Below are 16,907 nucleotides of genomic sequence, written 5' to 3'. Positions count from 1 at the left end.
CTTATCATATGACTTTCTAACTAATACATTCAAACTATGTGGAATGCATCTTGAATGGCGAATTTGGAGCTGTCGAGTGGATGCAATCATGTTTGGTGCTGCGTCACTCACAAGACACTTTACTTTAGGACTTATGGCCCATTCCTCCATCATGGCCATTTTGACAAGGGCCAAATTGTCAACAGTGAAACTCTGTAGAAAGTATGGACTACCAACATGGAAGAATAGTTGAAAATAATGAAATGATGTATTTGTCAAGAGTACCTGAGGTTATCCTGGGTGTATCAAGAACTTCATTCTCATGTTTGGCCCGATAATGCCTCAACAATGAGGAGGTGCTTTAGTTGGTAAATGACAGCTCTGTCGAGCAAATTCGACATTTCACCAGCAAAAAAATTCCTCATAAATCTTGACACGGTCACGTGACTGTCTTAAACAGGTACGCGCACCAACACAGGTGTCATTCTGTGAGCCCGGCACAGGTGCCGGCGCGTCAGTGTTGTGGGACCCATCACTAAATAAACTAAACAAACACTAACACTAAAACAAACACTAAACAAACAAACAAACAAAATATCCATGGTAAGTCAAAAAATGAAATAAAAATTCAAAATAATGAGGTAAAAAGTTGAAATAATGAGATAAAACATCAAAGTAATTAGATAAAATGTCAAAATAATGAGATAAAAAGTTGAAATAGTGAAACAGTCATAGTCAAAGTAGCAGCTCTTTGGTGTGAGTTCTCCTTTTCAGTTTGACACAGAAATGGATTGCGAGTACATTGAGGACTAGTTTAAACGTGACTTTACATACCGTATTACCGCATTTTTCGGGCTTTAAGCCACAACTTTTAACTTGTGATTTGATTTTTTTTTTTTTTTTCCCCCCACCGGTCAAGCAAATGTGTGTATCTGCTCAAGGAGTCAGTTTATGGAACAACTATGAAATAGAATTGCAAAGATGTGAATCAATGGCTGTGCTCAAAAAGAGTTTTAAAATATATTATTAAAAATATTTGTAAAAAATGTCAATTAAATAAGATTATTCTGCCCTTCAGAAGTGCAGTACCACTATTGTTGTTTTAGATTTGTACATAGACTTAGAGCACCCTCTTCTGGTTATTTCAAAATATTGTTTTTCTCAGTAGACGTGAGTTATCCAATGTGGCAGCACGCAAAGACAACAGGTTAATGTTCGAGGATTGCTGATCTTATTTTGTTTTGCCTTGGACAAGAATTGTCTGTAAGTACACAAGTTGTCAAAATTATGACACTTCATCTGTTTTGTTTATCGTTAGAGACATTGGACATAAGAGTACTTTTTCATTGTGCAACTTGTTTGTTAGCTCGAGAGGTGCTATGCATCATTAGCTGATTAGCAGTTTTATTTTTCTAGTTTTACGGCCACCTAAAGAGGGTCATGGTCAATGGCCATTGTTCAAATAAAGCAGAGCAAAAGGAAAGACAGTCCGTTTATCCAACGTTCTAGCTGGCGAAAAACCCGACGCTTCGTAGTGAGAACGGCATAAAGATCTTGTATAAAAGGTTGTGTTTAATATACAGTATTTATAATATTACCAGTGTGTGCAATGTTCACTAAATTAATCTATCAATTAAACAATGGGAGACAGAATGTTGTTAAAGAGAGGATGTTGCAGTTGGTAGACAATTTTTTGGGGGGGTCTATACTCCTTAAACCAGGGGTCACCAACCTTTTTGAAACTGAGAGCTACTTCACGGTTACTGAATCATACGAAGGGCTACCAGTTTGATACGCTCTTCTGAAATAACAAATTTGCTCAGTTTGCCTTTAGTTATACATTATTTATAATGATTAGTAATACTCACCTATGTAAAGACACTGATCATGTTAATGATTTCTAACAATGATTATCAAAAATGACAACAAGGTGGGAAACAGATATCAATATTCAACACTTTATCTCTATTAATCACAGTATTTGTTACATTTTCAGATGATCACTTACATCACTACATTTTAGCAAAAAATATCCCATTTGCACAAGCCACTGACATGCCCTGTTAACAAATCATGAACTATGTTGCAACATGTTTCAAAAAGTTAACAATTATGTAATGTTAAACAAAATCAACTTACATATTTTTAAATATGTAATACATTTTTTATTTCACATTTTGAACTAATGGCCAAGTCTGTGTTATGTTTAACAAAATTATAACTTTTAAATGTCATGAACACACTTTTAAATTGAACACAATTCTTCAATATTTTAATTCAACTTTGCCATGGCACTACCATGTTGTCACTGACTACATCTGGTATCCGTCCTTGGTTAGTGGGAAGACTGGCATTGCATGCTGTTCACCAGTGTGTTGTAATCTGGTGTGTAACTTGACACTGCAACTGAGTGAGTCTCTCAGATGTGCATCAGTGAGGCGTGTTCTGTGTTTGTTTTTGATGAAGTTCATGTCAGAAAATGCTGATTCACAGAGATAGGTTGAGCCAAACAGGCTGGCAACCTTCATGGCTGCTGTGCATACTCCACTGTACTTCTCTGTGTCAACAAGGCGCCAAAAGTTTGGTGCAGCCTGGTAGGCTTTGAGATGGAGATCATTTTGCAATGTTATAATTTCAATCTCCACCTGTCCAGCATCCAAGTTGAACGTTGCACTTAACTGCTCAGCAAAGCATGTTGTGTCCCCATTCATGAAAGGGTTGGAAATGAAGAACACACATGGTTCAAGCTGATGAAGGTCACAAAACCTATTCTCAAACTCTTGCCCAAGTCTGTTTATTACTTCAATGTACTTTTCTGCCACTTTTTCAAATGTCTCAGATGCAGAAGCATTGTCTTTCAGCACTGACTGCACAGAGGGAAAGTGCAGAACTTTTTTTCTCTGTAAATCTGCAGAGAATGCATTCATTTTGGCTTTAAATGCATTTAAAGCACTTATCATATCGACAACAGTCTTACCTTTGCCTTGCAGCTGGCAGTTCAGGAGGTTTAGTTTCCCAGTAATGTCCACCAAAAATGCAAGGTCAAGTGTCCACTCTGTGTCCTCTAGCAGTGAGACATCTTCGCCTTTGGACTGCATGAACTCTTTGATTTCACGCAAAAGAGACAAAAAACGATGCAAAACTCGTCCTCTGCTGAGCCATCTGATTTCTGTGTGTAGCAGTAGGTCCCCATATTCTGCTGACATCTCCTCTAATAGTACCTTGAAAATCCTGTGCTGCTTTGCTTTGGAGCGGATGTTGTTTATGATTTTCACAACGGGAGTCATCACGTGCCCAAAGCCGATCACTTTCGCACACAACGCCTGCTGGTGAATGATGCAATGGTAATGCAGAAATTTGGGGAAGTCTGGGTCACGTTTACAGTGAGCGATGAAACCTGTCTGTCGGCCGACCATAGCAGGAGCCCCGTCTGTTGTCACCGCTACCAGCTTTTCCAATGGCACCTTTTTCTGCACGAAAAACTCCTTCACCGTGTTATAAATGTCAACTCCTCTCGTAGTTGTCTTTAAGGGCAGTAGTGTCAGGAGTTCTTCTTTTGTGGAGAAATCATTAAACACCATCCGGATAAAAACCAATAACTGCGCTGTACTGCTGCTGTCCACGGACTCATCGCACTGGAGGCTAAACCACTTGCACTTCGCCAGATCCTGCTCCAACTGATCGACCAAGTTACTGGACATAGCTGATACTCGTCTTGCCATCGTAGATGCCCCCAGTTGGACGTCGGAAAGAGTGGAGATTAGGTCGCTTCCATTTTTCTCGTCTTTAAATACAGTGTTAGCAATTAATAACATCGCTTCTTTGACAACTTCTCCATCTGTAAATGCCTTTTTTTTCTTGATCAGAAAATGTGTAGCTCTAAACGAGGCTTCGGTTGCTTTTTGTGAGTTTTTGGCCGGCCTCGTAAAAAAAGACTGTTGCTTACCCAGAGCGGTCTTTAGCTCACGGGCTTTTTCTGCCCGTAGGGCGCTTGCAGGTGGATATTTATCATGGTAGCTTTTGTGACACGTATTGAAATGTCTCTCCACATTGTGCCGTTTTGCTGTCGCCACGGTCGTCCCGCAAATCAGACACACGCAGGTTTCTTTTACAGTCGTAAAAAAGAACTCCTCTTCCCATTCACTGTGAAAGAGATACGTTTTCTTTCTTTTTTCTGCCATGTTTTTGGGGTACGAAAGTGCATACAGCGCCCGCTAGCTTACTCTCCACATCCCACAAGCTCTACTTTACTGCCCATAGGTAAATATTGTGCGCGTTAACCTTAAAGTATTTTTAAGATAGTATTTTTTAAATCTATATACATACAAGTGTGATTAAAAAAATAATAGCAACAGAACAAAATTAATTTTTAGACGCAGCTCTCTATGAGATGTGCTATTTTTGGAACAGGCCCGCGGGCGACTCATGTGGTCCTTGCGGGCGACCGGGTGCCCGCGGGCACCGTGTTGGTGACACCTGCCTTAAACTTTCGTCCACAACACAACAGTCGTGCCTAAATATTATTGGGCCATTTAAACCGTATAAAGCACCTGCTCTTGTTGCAAAACATAACTCATCTTATTACATGCCTGTTTTTGAAATCTAAGGGTACCTGTTGCTTACTCTACCTCTTTAAAAACTACCCAACCGGCTCTCAGTTCTCCTGCTTTCCTAGACAACAACTTAGTTCCAGAGCCTACTGTGGTAAATGACCAACACAATTTCTTGACACCCTTAGATTTCAAAAACAGGCATGGACTTGGCTTCTTCCATTTTAATGCCAGAAGCATTATGCCAAAAATGGATATTCTAAAAATTTGGTTCTTGAGAACCACGCCAGACATAGTAGTCATTTCAGAATCCTGGTTTAATCCATCCACTCCCGACTCAGCTATTCATATTGCTGGTTACAAAGTTTTTCAAGCTGATCGACTAAGCAGGGCTGGTGGCGTAATCATGTATGTCTCAGATCACATACACGGAACCTTAACACATTTCATTTCAATTTCCAGACAGTTTGAATTCTTGACAGTCAAAATTTCTGTAGCCAAAGCACCCATTACTATAGTTGGATGTTATCGAGCTTCCTCAGCAACTACAGATTTTGTCTCAAATTTATCAGACCTTCTCTCCAAATTCGTCTCCCATGAATTGATTCTGTTGAAAGAGTCGAACCTAGATTGGCTAAAGGAGAAATCCTCAAATTTAAAGCAGGGCTGTGATTGTTTAAATGTCACTCAATTAAATGATACTCCCTTAGAATTGGCTCAGCACATACAGGTAAAGGCACTCTTATAGTTGTCATCCTAACAAATGCACCTTAAAAATACCTGTCAGCAGGTGTATTTCCTAATGACATCAGTGACCATTGCTGCATTGCATGTGTCAGAAACACTAAAATGCTGGCTGCTCTAAAAGCCACATCATCCTTCTCCCTATCTATATCAACGGCGGCCAGAGGCGGCGCCAAAAGTTTTCAATGTGGCAGTGGCCGAGACCGTGCTAAATATTGTGCTGACCATGCTGCGCTATCGTTAGCTTAGCACAGTAACTGCGGTTCAACAGCTGTTAAGTGAAGCAAACGCTGCACATACCAGTTGGCCCATGTTCTCGCTTCCGCCTTTCTACAAGCCAGGTGAGTGCTCTTGCTTGGCTCTGTTTTGTATTGAAAGCTCAGCTGGCCGTGTTGGATCGCTCCCGGTGAACGCAAAGCAGCCGCCATGATTCTTTCCTGCCAGCTGCGTGAGCCGTTGAATGTTCCCAAAGTTGATTTGCTGACGCGACGCGAAACGCGGAAAAAGTTAAAAAAAAAAAAAAACGCGAAAGGCGAAATTTCGCTTCTTGTGACCGCGTGCGGCCATTAACGTCGCTCCATTCGTGTCCATCGCGTCGCCCGACGTGCATTTGCGCCCAGTCACGCGAACTCCATTGACTACAATACAAAACTCTCCGCTTTTTCGCTTCGTTCGCGTTCATTGTGCGCGTACCATTAAACAAAATCATCTTCAAAACATAATTTCGGGTGCAGCCCACGTGGCCCGGTACCAGTTGATCCGGTCCGCGGACCGGGGGTTGGGGACCACTGGTCTATAGCCAGAAAAACAAATTCTATTCAAGCTTGGAAACACTTTCACAAATTTAGAAACAAATGCACCTCCCTTGTTCGAAAATGCAAAACTAAATATTACCTCTCCCTAACCACTGAGACCTCAAATGACAATTAGAAAGTCTAGAAAACAATTAAAACAATACAAAACAAATCACTAACCACTCTCCCACAAAGGTTGAAACAAAGTGGCACCTTCGCTTGTGATATCCATAAAATGTCCAACCTGTTCAATTATCACTTCAATGATGCTGGTCTTATCTTTGATAAACTTCAGGCCATCAACAGTGTTACTGTCCCTTCAAACTCTGTAGCCCCAGCAACATCACCTGTACCAATCCGCGACTTTCATATTGTCCCTTTCTTAACATCTGAAGTTTTGCATTCCCTAAAGGCTTTAGATGATAAAAAATCGGCAGGGCCTGATTGTCTTGACCCATTTTTTCTCCAATCATCTGCTACTATTATAACTATGACTGATATTTCCAATTTATCTTTCTCTACCCAAAATTTTCCTCTATTGTGGAAACAAGCACATGTCACACCCTTGCTAAAATCACGAGACCCCTCTGATTTGAACAATTACAGACCAATGTCTAATCTCTCAAGTCTTGTTATTTGAGTCCCTGGTGTCTACCCAGCTTCGCCATTTGCTTGATTCCCACAATATCCTTAACCCATTGCAATCTGGGTTTAGACCAAGACATAGCACAATTACCGCCATTCTTAAGGTCCTTGACGAAATACAATTATTCCCTCACAGGACTATCATCCCTCAACAATCAAAGACTATTACACTGGTATCACATGACTTATAAAGCTACTTTTGGTACCCTTCCACAATACATCGGCTGCAAATTTAATAAGGTTCATTCCACTTTAGACCTCAGGTCAAACAGCTGGCTGCGTTTTGAGGTTCCCACTATTAGAACTGAGAAAAAGTTTGTCCTATTTTGGTCCACGGGTATGGAACGATTTGCAAGCCCACTTGAAACTCAGCTCTCCCATACTTTTTGCTCAATTCAAACATGCTGTCTCCAAACTCCTTGTTACTAGTTGTTCATGTAAATGATTTACTGTACTGACTGCTGCCATAACTATTTTTGTTTTTCCGTATTATTATTATTATTATTATTATTGTTATTATTATTATTCATCCATGTGCAATATGTGTACTGCGTGCGAGAAAAGCCTCAGACCACACTACCACTACATATGCTGTTGTTGTGTGTTGTTTTAAACATTGTATTTATAAAACCGTTATTTTACTCTATTTATTCTGTTTTTTAACGAAATGCACTAAGGAGTAGCACCCAAATTTCGTTGTATGCTATACAACGACAATAAAGGCGATTGTGATTAGTGAATGCGTGCAACGCATGCAAAAACCTTAGGTAAAAACATTATGACTTTATACACATATTAAAAATTAGTAACATAATCTACTGTACAGTTAAATTAAGTAACATAAATATACCAAGGAAAAATGATATTTACCTTTTGGGCGTTGTGACTTGAGCTGGTGGTGGGTGGAGGCGAAGGGGAGCAGATTTTTTTTTTTTCCTTAAACGAGAACTTTTTTCAAACGAGAACTTTTTTTAAACAATGACTTTTGTAGTTAAAACGAGAACTTTTTTGAACGAGAACTTATTTTTAAACGAGAGCTTTTTTAAAAACAAGAACATATCACCTGCGATTTCCTTTTTCCTCTCCATTTTCCATAATAGAAGAAGCCTCTCCATTTTGTTGTAGACCAAGGTCCGTCCCCTGGCAAGGAAAGTTATGCCCTTAGAAGACTTGCTTGCTTTAAAGGCTTCCTTGGTCTTGAGAATTGTACCGATTGTCGAGCGGTTCCGGCCATACTCACTAGCAAGGTTAACTATGCATGCGCTTCCGTCGTATTTATAATCCCCTGCTTCGTTTGTATTGTCGTCATCCTCTTACTTCTTCCTTTACCGACACTTGCTATTTTAGAAGCCATGTCTAACAGATAAAGGTTTGTAAAGTCTTCACAACACACTCACCAGCTCGTGCCATCAAGCAAGATGAGGGAGTTCGGCCAATAGCATATTGGCATTTCTGTGATTGACGTGACACCAGCCAATAGCATATCGGCATCTCTGTAACTGCCTTAATTGACCAATAGCATATCGGCATTTCCGTGACAAGCAAGAAAAGTTGTTTTTGTTGATGCAGCAACGCGGAAAAAATAGTGCGGACACACTGACCGGCATAATGGATGGTTCGTAAGACGAAAGGTTTTTGCGTAAGAGGGGGACAAAAAACGCCACGGTCCACGTCGTAAGATGAAAAATACGCAAGACAGGGGGTTCGTAAACCGGGGGCCCACTGTACTGTCCTCCTTTCCTCCCCTCTTAACCTTTGTTAACTTTTGGTTTCCATAAACTCCTCTCCAGGACATCCATGCAAAAGAGATGTAAATCTCAGTGGATTTCTCCTGGTTAAAAAAAAGGAAAAAAAAAATCAGGCAACACTGTGTTGTGGTGACACTGTTGTTTCAGTCTGGTGGACTTGTTGCATACACACTCACAATCACTTTTCACGTCTCACAAACCGGCTATCATACCACAACAGTTATGCCAAAATATTATGAGGCCATTAAGACGCACAGGACTTGAACCTTTTCTTTTCTTAACCTTCTATAACTTCAAGGTCTTCCTGTTTTTGGTGTCACTTATTAAGATAAGACTATATCACTAGATAAGACTATACTCACAGTTTATGTCTTCTCCCCGTCTCAATTTCTGTTGCTGGTTACGCATGCCGTCAATCAACGATCCCGGGGAAGACGCTGACGCAACCGGCCACGGGAAAGTGGACTTCTTCTACACACCAAGTCTGGCTGTGCGTCTTCAGTTACTATCAGCAGCCCCCCCACGACTGCAGATATGTTGGGATCCGGCTCGAAGGACCAAGTTATGTCAGCGTTATCAATAATGAAAGACTGGAGAAAAAGTCAAAACTCTGAGTCAAATAAAAGAGGGAGCGAGCACCAGGGTCTTCCGGTGTTCTGGGGCTCTCCTCGTTTTATTACAAAGATTACAAAGAAGGTGGTTACAAGTTTCAAAATATTACAATATAAGGAATTGTTTATGTCTGTAGTGTGAGTGTGTGTGTGTGTGTGCGCGCGTGTATGAGAGTGAGTGGGTAAAAAGATGCAAGCAATGTGCTTTTATATGATATATATATATATATATATATATATATATATATATATATATATATATATATATATATATATATATATATATATATACACACAATTATTCCATCACCCATTTCATTCAATACAAAATTCATTCTTTCTTTCCTCAGAAAGACTTCAATGACTTGCTTGTAGAGTTTCTGTGCTTCTTTTCCAATAATAAATCATTTTGTATTGACATGGGCGTCGATGCTGAAAGTCACATCGGTCCAATGTCCGTTTTGTTTTTCCTCAGCCATTGTGGGTTTAAAAAAAAAAAAAGCAAGTAGATTTGAATTTTCTGCTATTTGTCTGCAGGTCTGACTTTGATGTACGCTATGCCTCATGGTTGCCGTTAGCTTATGGTTGAGCAACATGTTTTTGTCTTTTTTTATTTCAATAACTTTATTTAACTAATTCCAACATTAAACATGGTGGATCAATATAGCACTGTCTTCATGCAATGAGCATCCAGTTACATCACGTTCAACCTGAGGCCTCTAGATGGCGAACTCATGGCCCGATTGACGATTACAGCTATCTATTAAGCATTAGGGCCACTGACTTATTCATTTGCGCTTGCGCAGAAGCCCCCATCTTCTTCATAGGGGCATGACAGAGAATAATTGCGAAGTACTGCATTAAAATAACATTGAGTACACAAAAAGTGATTGCGACCACACTTGCGATTTCCAATCCACATTATTTATATAGCACAATTTTAAACAAACGTAAGGTTTCCAAAGTGCCTTACAGGCAAAATAAAACAATAAATAGGTAACACAATAAAAGCACAATAAATCAGTAAAATCAAGTACAATTAGTCAATACTCTGCAAGGTGTCAAAAGCCATAGAGAAAAGGTGGGTTTTTAGGAGAGTTTTAAGAAGAAAAAAAGAGGAGGCGTGTCTAACAAGCAGCGCCAGATCATTCCAAAGTTTTGGAGCTGCGAAGGCGAATGCTTGATTGCCTCTGAGCTTAAGCCTAGTTTTAGGCACTCTCAGGAGCAGCTGGTTAGCTGACCTGAGGGAATGTCTAGGGGAATACGGCTGCAGCAGCTCAGCTCGGTAAGGTGGGGCAAGGCCATTCAAGGCTTTAAAAGCAAATAAGAGTATTTTAAAACGAATCCTAAAATAGACAGGCAGCCAGTGGAGTGAAGCTAAAATCGGTGAAATATGCTCATATGTACTCACATCAGTTAAAAGCTGTGCAGCAGCATTTTGAACCAGTTGCGGGTGACTAATGAAAGACCTACTAACCCCCAAATATAGTGCATTGCAGTAATCCAATCGAGTCGTCACAAAGGCATGAATTACTGTTTCAAATTGTTTTCCCTGCAGAACTTGTTTAATTTTGGCTAGCTGCCTCAACTGAAAAAAGCTTTACTGCACCACAGATTTAATTTGGTTGCCTTATTTAAGATTAGCATCCACTTTTACTCCACCTATAAGATTTTTTGCAAGTGGGACACGAAACTGCGCCAAGGGACCCAGGTCAACTGAGAAGGGTGCCCCAGAAGCACCACCAAAGATCATGACCTCATTCATTTTCTCATTAAAATTTAAAAAGTTCAGCGCCATCCAACCTTTAAGGTCCTCTAAACACTTAATCAGTGGATTAATAGAATATGAATTGGGATTTTTTAGGGGAACATATACTTGGCTGTCATCTGCATATCAGTGACAAGAGATGCCACGTCCCCTGAGAATGGAGCCGAGTGGGAGCAGATAGAGAGAAAATAAAAGAGGGCCAAGAACAGAGCCCTGTGGGACCCCACATGAGAGAGGAGCAGTGGAGAACACAGAATCACCCAGGCTGAAACAGAACGTCCGGTGTGACAGGTAGGACCTGAACCAGTCCAGTGCTATGCCACTGATGCCCACCCACTGCTCCAGTCGATTGATTAGAGTCTCATGGTCAACTGTATCGAAATGCTGCGGTTAAATCTAAAGTTGTACAAGAACAACACAGTGAACAGTCAGTAGCTAAAAAGATGTAATTAAAAACTATTAAAAGCACTGATTCTGTGCTGTGTAATGCTTTAAAAACAGATTGGAAAATCTCAAGAGTTATTTGTTAATTTAAAAAGTCCATAAGTTGTGATAAAACAACATTCTCTACGATTTTAGAGAAGAAAAGTAACTTTGAGACAGGCCTGAAATTCACCAAAATCATAGGATCCAGCCAAGATTTTTTTAACACAGGCTGGACAACTGCATGTTTAAAATTAACAGGGACGACACCAGAGGACAGACAGCTATTAATAACTGCAAGACAAGATGGGCCAATGGTTGAAAAAACCTTCTTAAAAAGTCGTGGTGGGATAGAATCACCAGGAAAACCTAAGGTCTTCAAACGATCCACGATCTCCTGCTCAAAGGGAAGGGTCACAGGCTCAAACATGTCCAACATAGCAGAAGGGGGGATTAACACTGAAGGGTCAGAAGCAGGAGATGAAAGAAGTGCTCTGGTGGAAGTGACTTTATCGATGAAGTAGTGGAGAAAGTTCTCACACACAGCAGGGGAGGCCTTAATACCAGTCTGTGGTAGACTCAGTGCAGCTTTGATAACATTAAACAACAAATGAGGCTTATGACAAATTAGTGAACAATATCAGAAAAGTGCTTTCTTTTTACCTCTTTCACAGTGGCTTGGTAATCTTGCCAGGAGTCCCTGAGCATTTGAAAGGACACTTGCAGTTTGTCCTTCTTCCACTGTCGCTCAATTCTTCAACACACCTGTCTGGCTGCATGGGTTATTTCATTTAGCCAGGGCTCTGATTTAGCTTTCTGCTTCCTGGTCTTTAAGGGAGCTGCAATGTCTAAGGCAGTTTGACAGCTGTCATGAAACTGTGAAATTAGAGCCTCTGTATCCTGGCACATGAGGAGGAATGACGGAGAAGTGAGCGGCAGTGGAAGAGTTAATAACGCGACATCTGCGAGCAGGAGCGTTTAACTGAGGGACAGCAAACAGGAGCTTAAAAAAGAACAGGCATACGATCTGAGAAAAAGTGGACCCCAGTTTACAACGTCCCTGCTTACGTTTTGTCCCCCTTCCGACTTTTTTATCGTCCCCCCTTCGCGCCTTTTTTTTTTTTGCCTTACAAGACCTCAAACACTGCGGTCAGTGTGTATGCGTGTCTACTAGGGGGAACGCACTCATACGTCACTACTTGTGTCACTGCTTACGCCACTACAATGCTGGTCTACTATTGGTTGGCATCACGGGGGTCACAAAGATGCCAGTCTGCTATTGGTCAGAGAACAGGGTCACAAAGATGGCTGCTTAAAGACTTGATCTCGTTTGAGGTGCTTTCAATACCGTATTTATTGTGCATTTTAGTGATAAATTCAAACTTTAATTGGTTAGCCATTGGTCCCAAGATTGCTAGTGATGTTAAAAAGAGAAGTAAGAAGATGATTTATATGGAAAAGCTGGAGAGCTAATGTATATTGTATATATAACTGTGTATGTACTGTTTAATTCTACAATACTGTACTTATAGTTTGACCGTGCGAGGAAGAACAATCACAAACTTGTATTGCTCAGCGACCCATATTTATTCAAATCCAATATAAAAGTTCTTAAATTCCTTAATTACAGACAATTTAACTTACGATGCACTCCCGATCTGTCTTTTTTTTTTTATTATTATTATATCGATAGACCTGGAGCTCAATCCGCCCTCCCCCGAAAACAGAGCTACATGCCTCCGTCTTCCAATAAAGACACTTCCAATAAACTACACGTCCCCGTCCTTCAGCCTGCAATCAGACCCCTTTCGAGTGAGTAGCGTTGAATTGAAATTGTGGGTCCATTGGGAATATCAAATATTTCCAGTGGGACAGAAAGGTACTGCACATTAATTTACCACATACAAATGTTTCTAATATGTTTTATCAAATGAAACAACATTATTTGGAACGAATGACTCATCTTCCCTGTTAATTCTGTTTTGTTTTTCAGATATGTGTGTCAGGTCTGAAGATTGTATCATAACACACATATAGTGAAGACTGCATAATAACAGATATAACCATGTTTGTGTGCTACCTCATAACTCTGTATGACCTAGCTTTAATTAAAAGCGTGTGACTCAGTTTGTTTGAACCAACTGGCTACAACTGTAACCATTGATGTCTGTCAAGGTAGAAACTTCAGATAACTACGAGTTTTGTCTCAGTCACAGTATCTCCTTGCTAAGAGTATATAAAAACTTGCCTTGGATGTACTCCTTTGCACTTCTGCTTGATCACACAGCCTTTGCCTGTATCACAGGCCTGTATTCTGTGCCCAGAATATTCTGTATTAAAAACTTAATGAAAAAACTAGTTTATTCCAGTCTCTGATCTGACATTATTCTCATTACCCGAAATTCAACTAGCACGCAGACAGCGGAAGAAAACATTGTCCTCCAACTGGGTGCAGGTGCAAGTTCAGAGATTGATGTCCTTGAACAAAGGTTAGTGATAAAAAACATTTCACGCTTGTTTCACTGCATTTCTGCCTTGTATGTTCATGTGAATGACAAATTTCATTTTGTTTCATAAGCCTACACAAAATGAGCATTGCTGAGGAGTTGGATGAGGACACGTACAATGACCTTATAAATTGTACGTAAGTATCTGTGATGCCTTTGTTTACACAAAAAAAAATTCAGTTGAGGTTGTTTTATTAAGAGAGTAAAGATTTGTTCATCTTTGTTTAACCTGTATTTTAAGGATGTATAGGTGATTACATTTAATAAACTGCAGCAGTAATACGCTCAACTGCCATTTTTGTTTGCTTTGTGTGTGTGTGTGTGTGTGTGTGTGTGTGTGTGTGTGTGTGTGTGTGTGTGTGTGTGTGTGTGTGTGTGTGTTTCAACAGATCAACAACTGAACTTGAGGGTTTCCAGAACCAAATTCTGATTTATGTGAGTAAATGAAAAGCATTTACTCACCCTGTTTATGAGGCAAGGATGTTTCTGAGAGTTTTGGATACAAATACCACCGTAATTTAACAGCAGTCACAACACCAGATGAGAAAAAAATGTAAAACGTCAAAATGTTGTCTTTTCTGTGTAGAAAAGATATTGCCATCTGCATTTGAGAACTTTTCGGCTAAACAGGGATCCCTCCTACTTCGCGGTCTCAGTACTTTGTGGATTTTTTCGAGAAAGTGAAACAAGGCCTCTGATTGGCTTTCATATCACGTGATTCGCTGATCCCTCATTATTGATAAACACAGCATCGTTCTCTACTGCTACTAAGCACGACAAGAAGTATTTTTTTTTTGCCACTGTGTATTTTTGTGATCTTTTGGTGAATAACTCAACAACCTCTTTAATCATGAACCCTAAGAAACGCCCAGCATTGCAAGTTACTGGTGAGGTGAATAAGAAGCGCAAGATGATGACTTTTTCAGAAAAAAAATCAAACTTTTAGATTTGCTGAAACAAGGGCCAACTTACGCTGCTGTCACGTGGCAATATGACGTAAACGAATCCACGGTTCGCTACATAAAGAAAGAAGAGGCGAAGATCCGCAAAACCTACAACCTTTCATTCGATCGTGAGGCAAAACGCGTTGTCACGGATTTGGCTAAGCCCCTAGTGCGTATGGAGAAGGTACTCGCCTTATGGATATCAGACTGCAGTGACAAGAACGTGCTCCTTGATTCTAATATTATTCGGACAAAAGCTAAAAGACTGTATGATACCTTCACAGAGGTAATGATGGACGCAGGCCAAGAGAAGAACGACGACCAAGACAACGACGGTGACGCTGAAGGAGACGCTGCAGAAGGAGAACCACAGCCATGGACCAGCCAACGGACGCCAGCCAGTGTTCACAACACGTTCAAAGCCAGCAAGGGCTGGTTCAAACGCTTTAAAACACGTTCAGGATTAAAAAGTGTCGTGCTATACGGTGAGGCTGGGTCTGCTGATACCATCGCAGCCAAACGTTATGTGGAAGACGAGTTCCTGAAGCTCATAGAAGAAGGAGGATACGTCCCTGAGCAAGTGTGTAGTATGGATGAGACAGGGCTATTCTGGAAGAGGATGCCCTCTCGCACCTTCCTCATCAAGAACGAGACCAAACAGACGGGGTACAAGCCCCATAAGGACAGATTGACACTCCTTATGTGCGGTAATGCGGCTGGGCACATGATCAAGCCTGGCCTCATTTACAAGTCCCAAAACCCAAGAGCGTTAAAATTTTGGATGTAGAATAAAAAGGCATGGGTAACAAAGATGCTAACTTTAGAATGGCTCCATAGATGTTTTATCCTCCAAGTAAAACTTTATCTCGCCCAAAAAAAATCTGCCTTTCGAGGTCCTCCTCCTCATGGATTGCGCTGGAGGGCACGTAACTGATTTCAACGTGGAAGGGGTACAAGTGTTTTTTTTTTACCTCCTAATACGACGTCACTAATACAGCCCATGGATCAGGGCGTCATAATGGCGTTCAAGGCGCTGTACACAAGGTCAACGATGGATGGAGTCCCTTGTAAGAAGCATAGACAACGGCGAAGACAAGGAGTTTGACCTCAAGCGACACTGGCACAACTATAACATCGCGTCGTGCCTCACAAATGTCCAAATCGCTCTCAAGGAAATGAAAGAGCAAACCTTAAATTCCGCATGGAAAAAACTGTGGCCAGATGTAGTGCACGACTACGAGGGGTTTGCCCCCGAAAAAAATCAGAATGCAGCAGTGAGGAAGGCAGTGAAGTTGGCAAGACTTCTGCGAGAAATGGAAGGATTCGCCGATATGACGGAGGAGGACGTCAACGCCCTTGTAGATTGCCATGCAGAAATATTAACAGAAGAGGACCTCGTCGAGATGACGAAATCTGCGTCAGAGGAGGAGGAAGCCCCAAAGGAACAAGACGAAGAAGAACACAGAGGGCTAACCCTCGAAAATCTCAACATGCTGTGTTGTATGGGTCGCGCCCTTGGGAAGAAGGCCAAGGAAATTGACGAGGATATGGTGCGCGCCGTCGAGTTCTCTAATCGGCTGGAGGACATCATGCTACCATACAAAAATATTCTGCAACAAAAGAAACGTCAATAGCAGCAACTGCCTATAACTATGTTTTTCGCAAGGAAAACAAACACTGCTGCTACAGGTGTTACTCCTCCAGCTTCAGAGGAGCACTAAGGCTCTTCACTACGACCTGTGCAACCAACACATTACAGCACATCACCCTGCACAGGTCTTTCATCGTCGTCACCATCAGGGGCAATTGTAAGTGTAACCTGTCATTTATTTTTGTTTATTTTCATCTCATTTCATTTATCATTTTCATCCAAATAAAATAACCAAAAAATACACACACAAAAAAAGGTTTGTTTATTGTTTCTGCAACTATATTGAGGCGTACATAGAAATCTAGGGACTGATACCCTACTTAGCGGATTTCAGACTTCGAGGGGGGTTGACAGCCCCCATTAACTGCGTAGGGGGGATCAGTGTAATCTCTCAGCATAACAACATGATTTAAATGCTGATGCTGGTGTTTCTATGTTTGCATTTTTGGGCAAAGTACAAGAATGCCAGGAGATACAGCTTGTATGCGCTGAAAGAAGCTAAGTCATTATGATGATAATGACGATGACAAAAGTTTATTTTTG

General features: G+C 40.9%; 2 protein-coding genes across 7 annotated transcripts; one reads left to right on the top strand and one right to left on the bottom strand.

The window, feature by feature from the left end:
* Positions 1 to 1,026: 1,026 nt before the first annotated feature.
* On the top strand, positions 1,027 to 16,508 carry LOC148410167 (uncharacterized). Of its 6 annotated transcripts, none has more exons than XM_088436649.1 (7): positions 1,159 to 1,242; positions 8,895 to 9,156; positions 12,956 to 13,074; positions 13,256 to 13,751; positions 13,841 to 13,902; positions 14,159 to 14,204; positions 14,998 to 16,508. In XM_088436649.1, the coding sequence occupies exon 7, from the start codon at positions 15,769 to 15,771 to the stop codon at positions 16,345 to 16,347; it is 579 nt and encodes a 192-aa protein (XP_088292775.1). In that variant the 5' UTR covers positions 1,159 to 1,242; positions 8,895 to 9,156; positions 12,956 to 13,074; positions 13,256 to 13,751; positions 13,841 to 13,902; positions 14,159 to 14,204; positions 14,998 to 15,768; the 3' UTR covers positions 16,348 to 16,508. The 6 variants fall into 6 exon arrangements, with proteins under 6 accessions (XP_088292777.1, XP_088292775.1, XP_088292776.1 ...); XM_088436650.1 differs by having other exon boundaries at positions 13,841 to 13,906; XM_088436654.1 differs by lacking the exon at positions 1,159 to 1,242 and adding an exon at positions 1,471 to 1,544.
* On the bottom strand, positions 2,815 to 3,701 carry LOC148410168 (general transcription factor II-I repeat domain-containing protein 2A-like). Its single transcript, XM_088436835.1, has 2 exons — positions 2,957 to 3,701; positions 2,815 to 2,846 (listed from the first exon to the last, which is right to left on the bottom strand). The coding sequence occupies exons 1-2, from the start codon at positions 3,699 to 3,701 to the stop codon at positions 2,815 to 2,817; spliced, it is 777 nt and encodes a 258-aa protein (XP_088292961.1).
* Positions 16,509 to 16,907: the final 399 nt, after the last annotated feature.

This window comes from Hippichthys cyanospilos, chromosome 16 (genome assembly GCF_059441005.1).
Source record: "Hippichthys cyanospilos isolate Australia breed blue-spotted pipefish chromosome 16, RoL_Hcya_1.0, whole genome shotgun sequence".
In the NCBI taxonomy this organism is placed as follows: Eukaryota; Metazoa; Chordata; class Actinopteri; order Syngnathiformes; family Syngnathidae; genus Hippichthys; species Hippichthys cyanospilos.
This window is presented reverse-complemented; position numbering and strand designations above follow the sequence as displayed.

Bases quoted from the DNA above. Each gene is read 5' to 3' on its own strand.
- LOC148410168 (XM_088436835.1), bottom strand. From the start codon at position 3,701: ATGGCAAGACGAGTATCAGCTATGTCCAGTAACTTGGTCGATCAGTTG. The intron at 2,847-2,956 runs GTAAGACTGTTG...CCCTCTGTGCAG, and splicing joins CTGCCAGCTGCAAGGCAAAG to TCAGTGCTGAAAGACAATGC.
- LOC148410167 (XM_088436651.1), top strand. From the start codon at position 15,769: ATGGAGTCCCTTGTAAGAAGCATAGACAACGGCGAAGACAAGGAGTTT.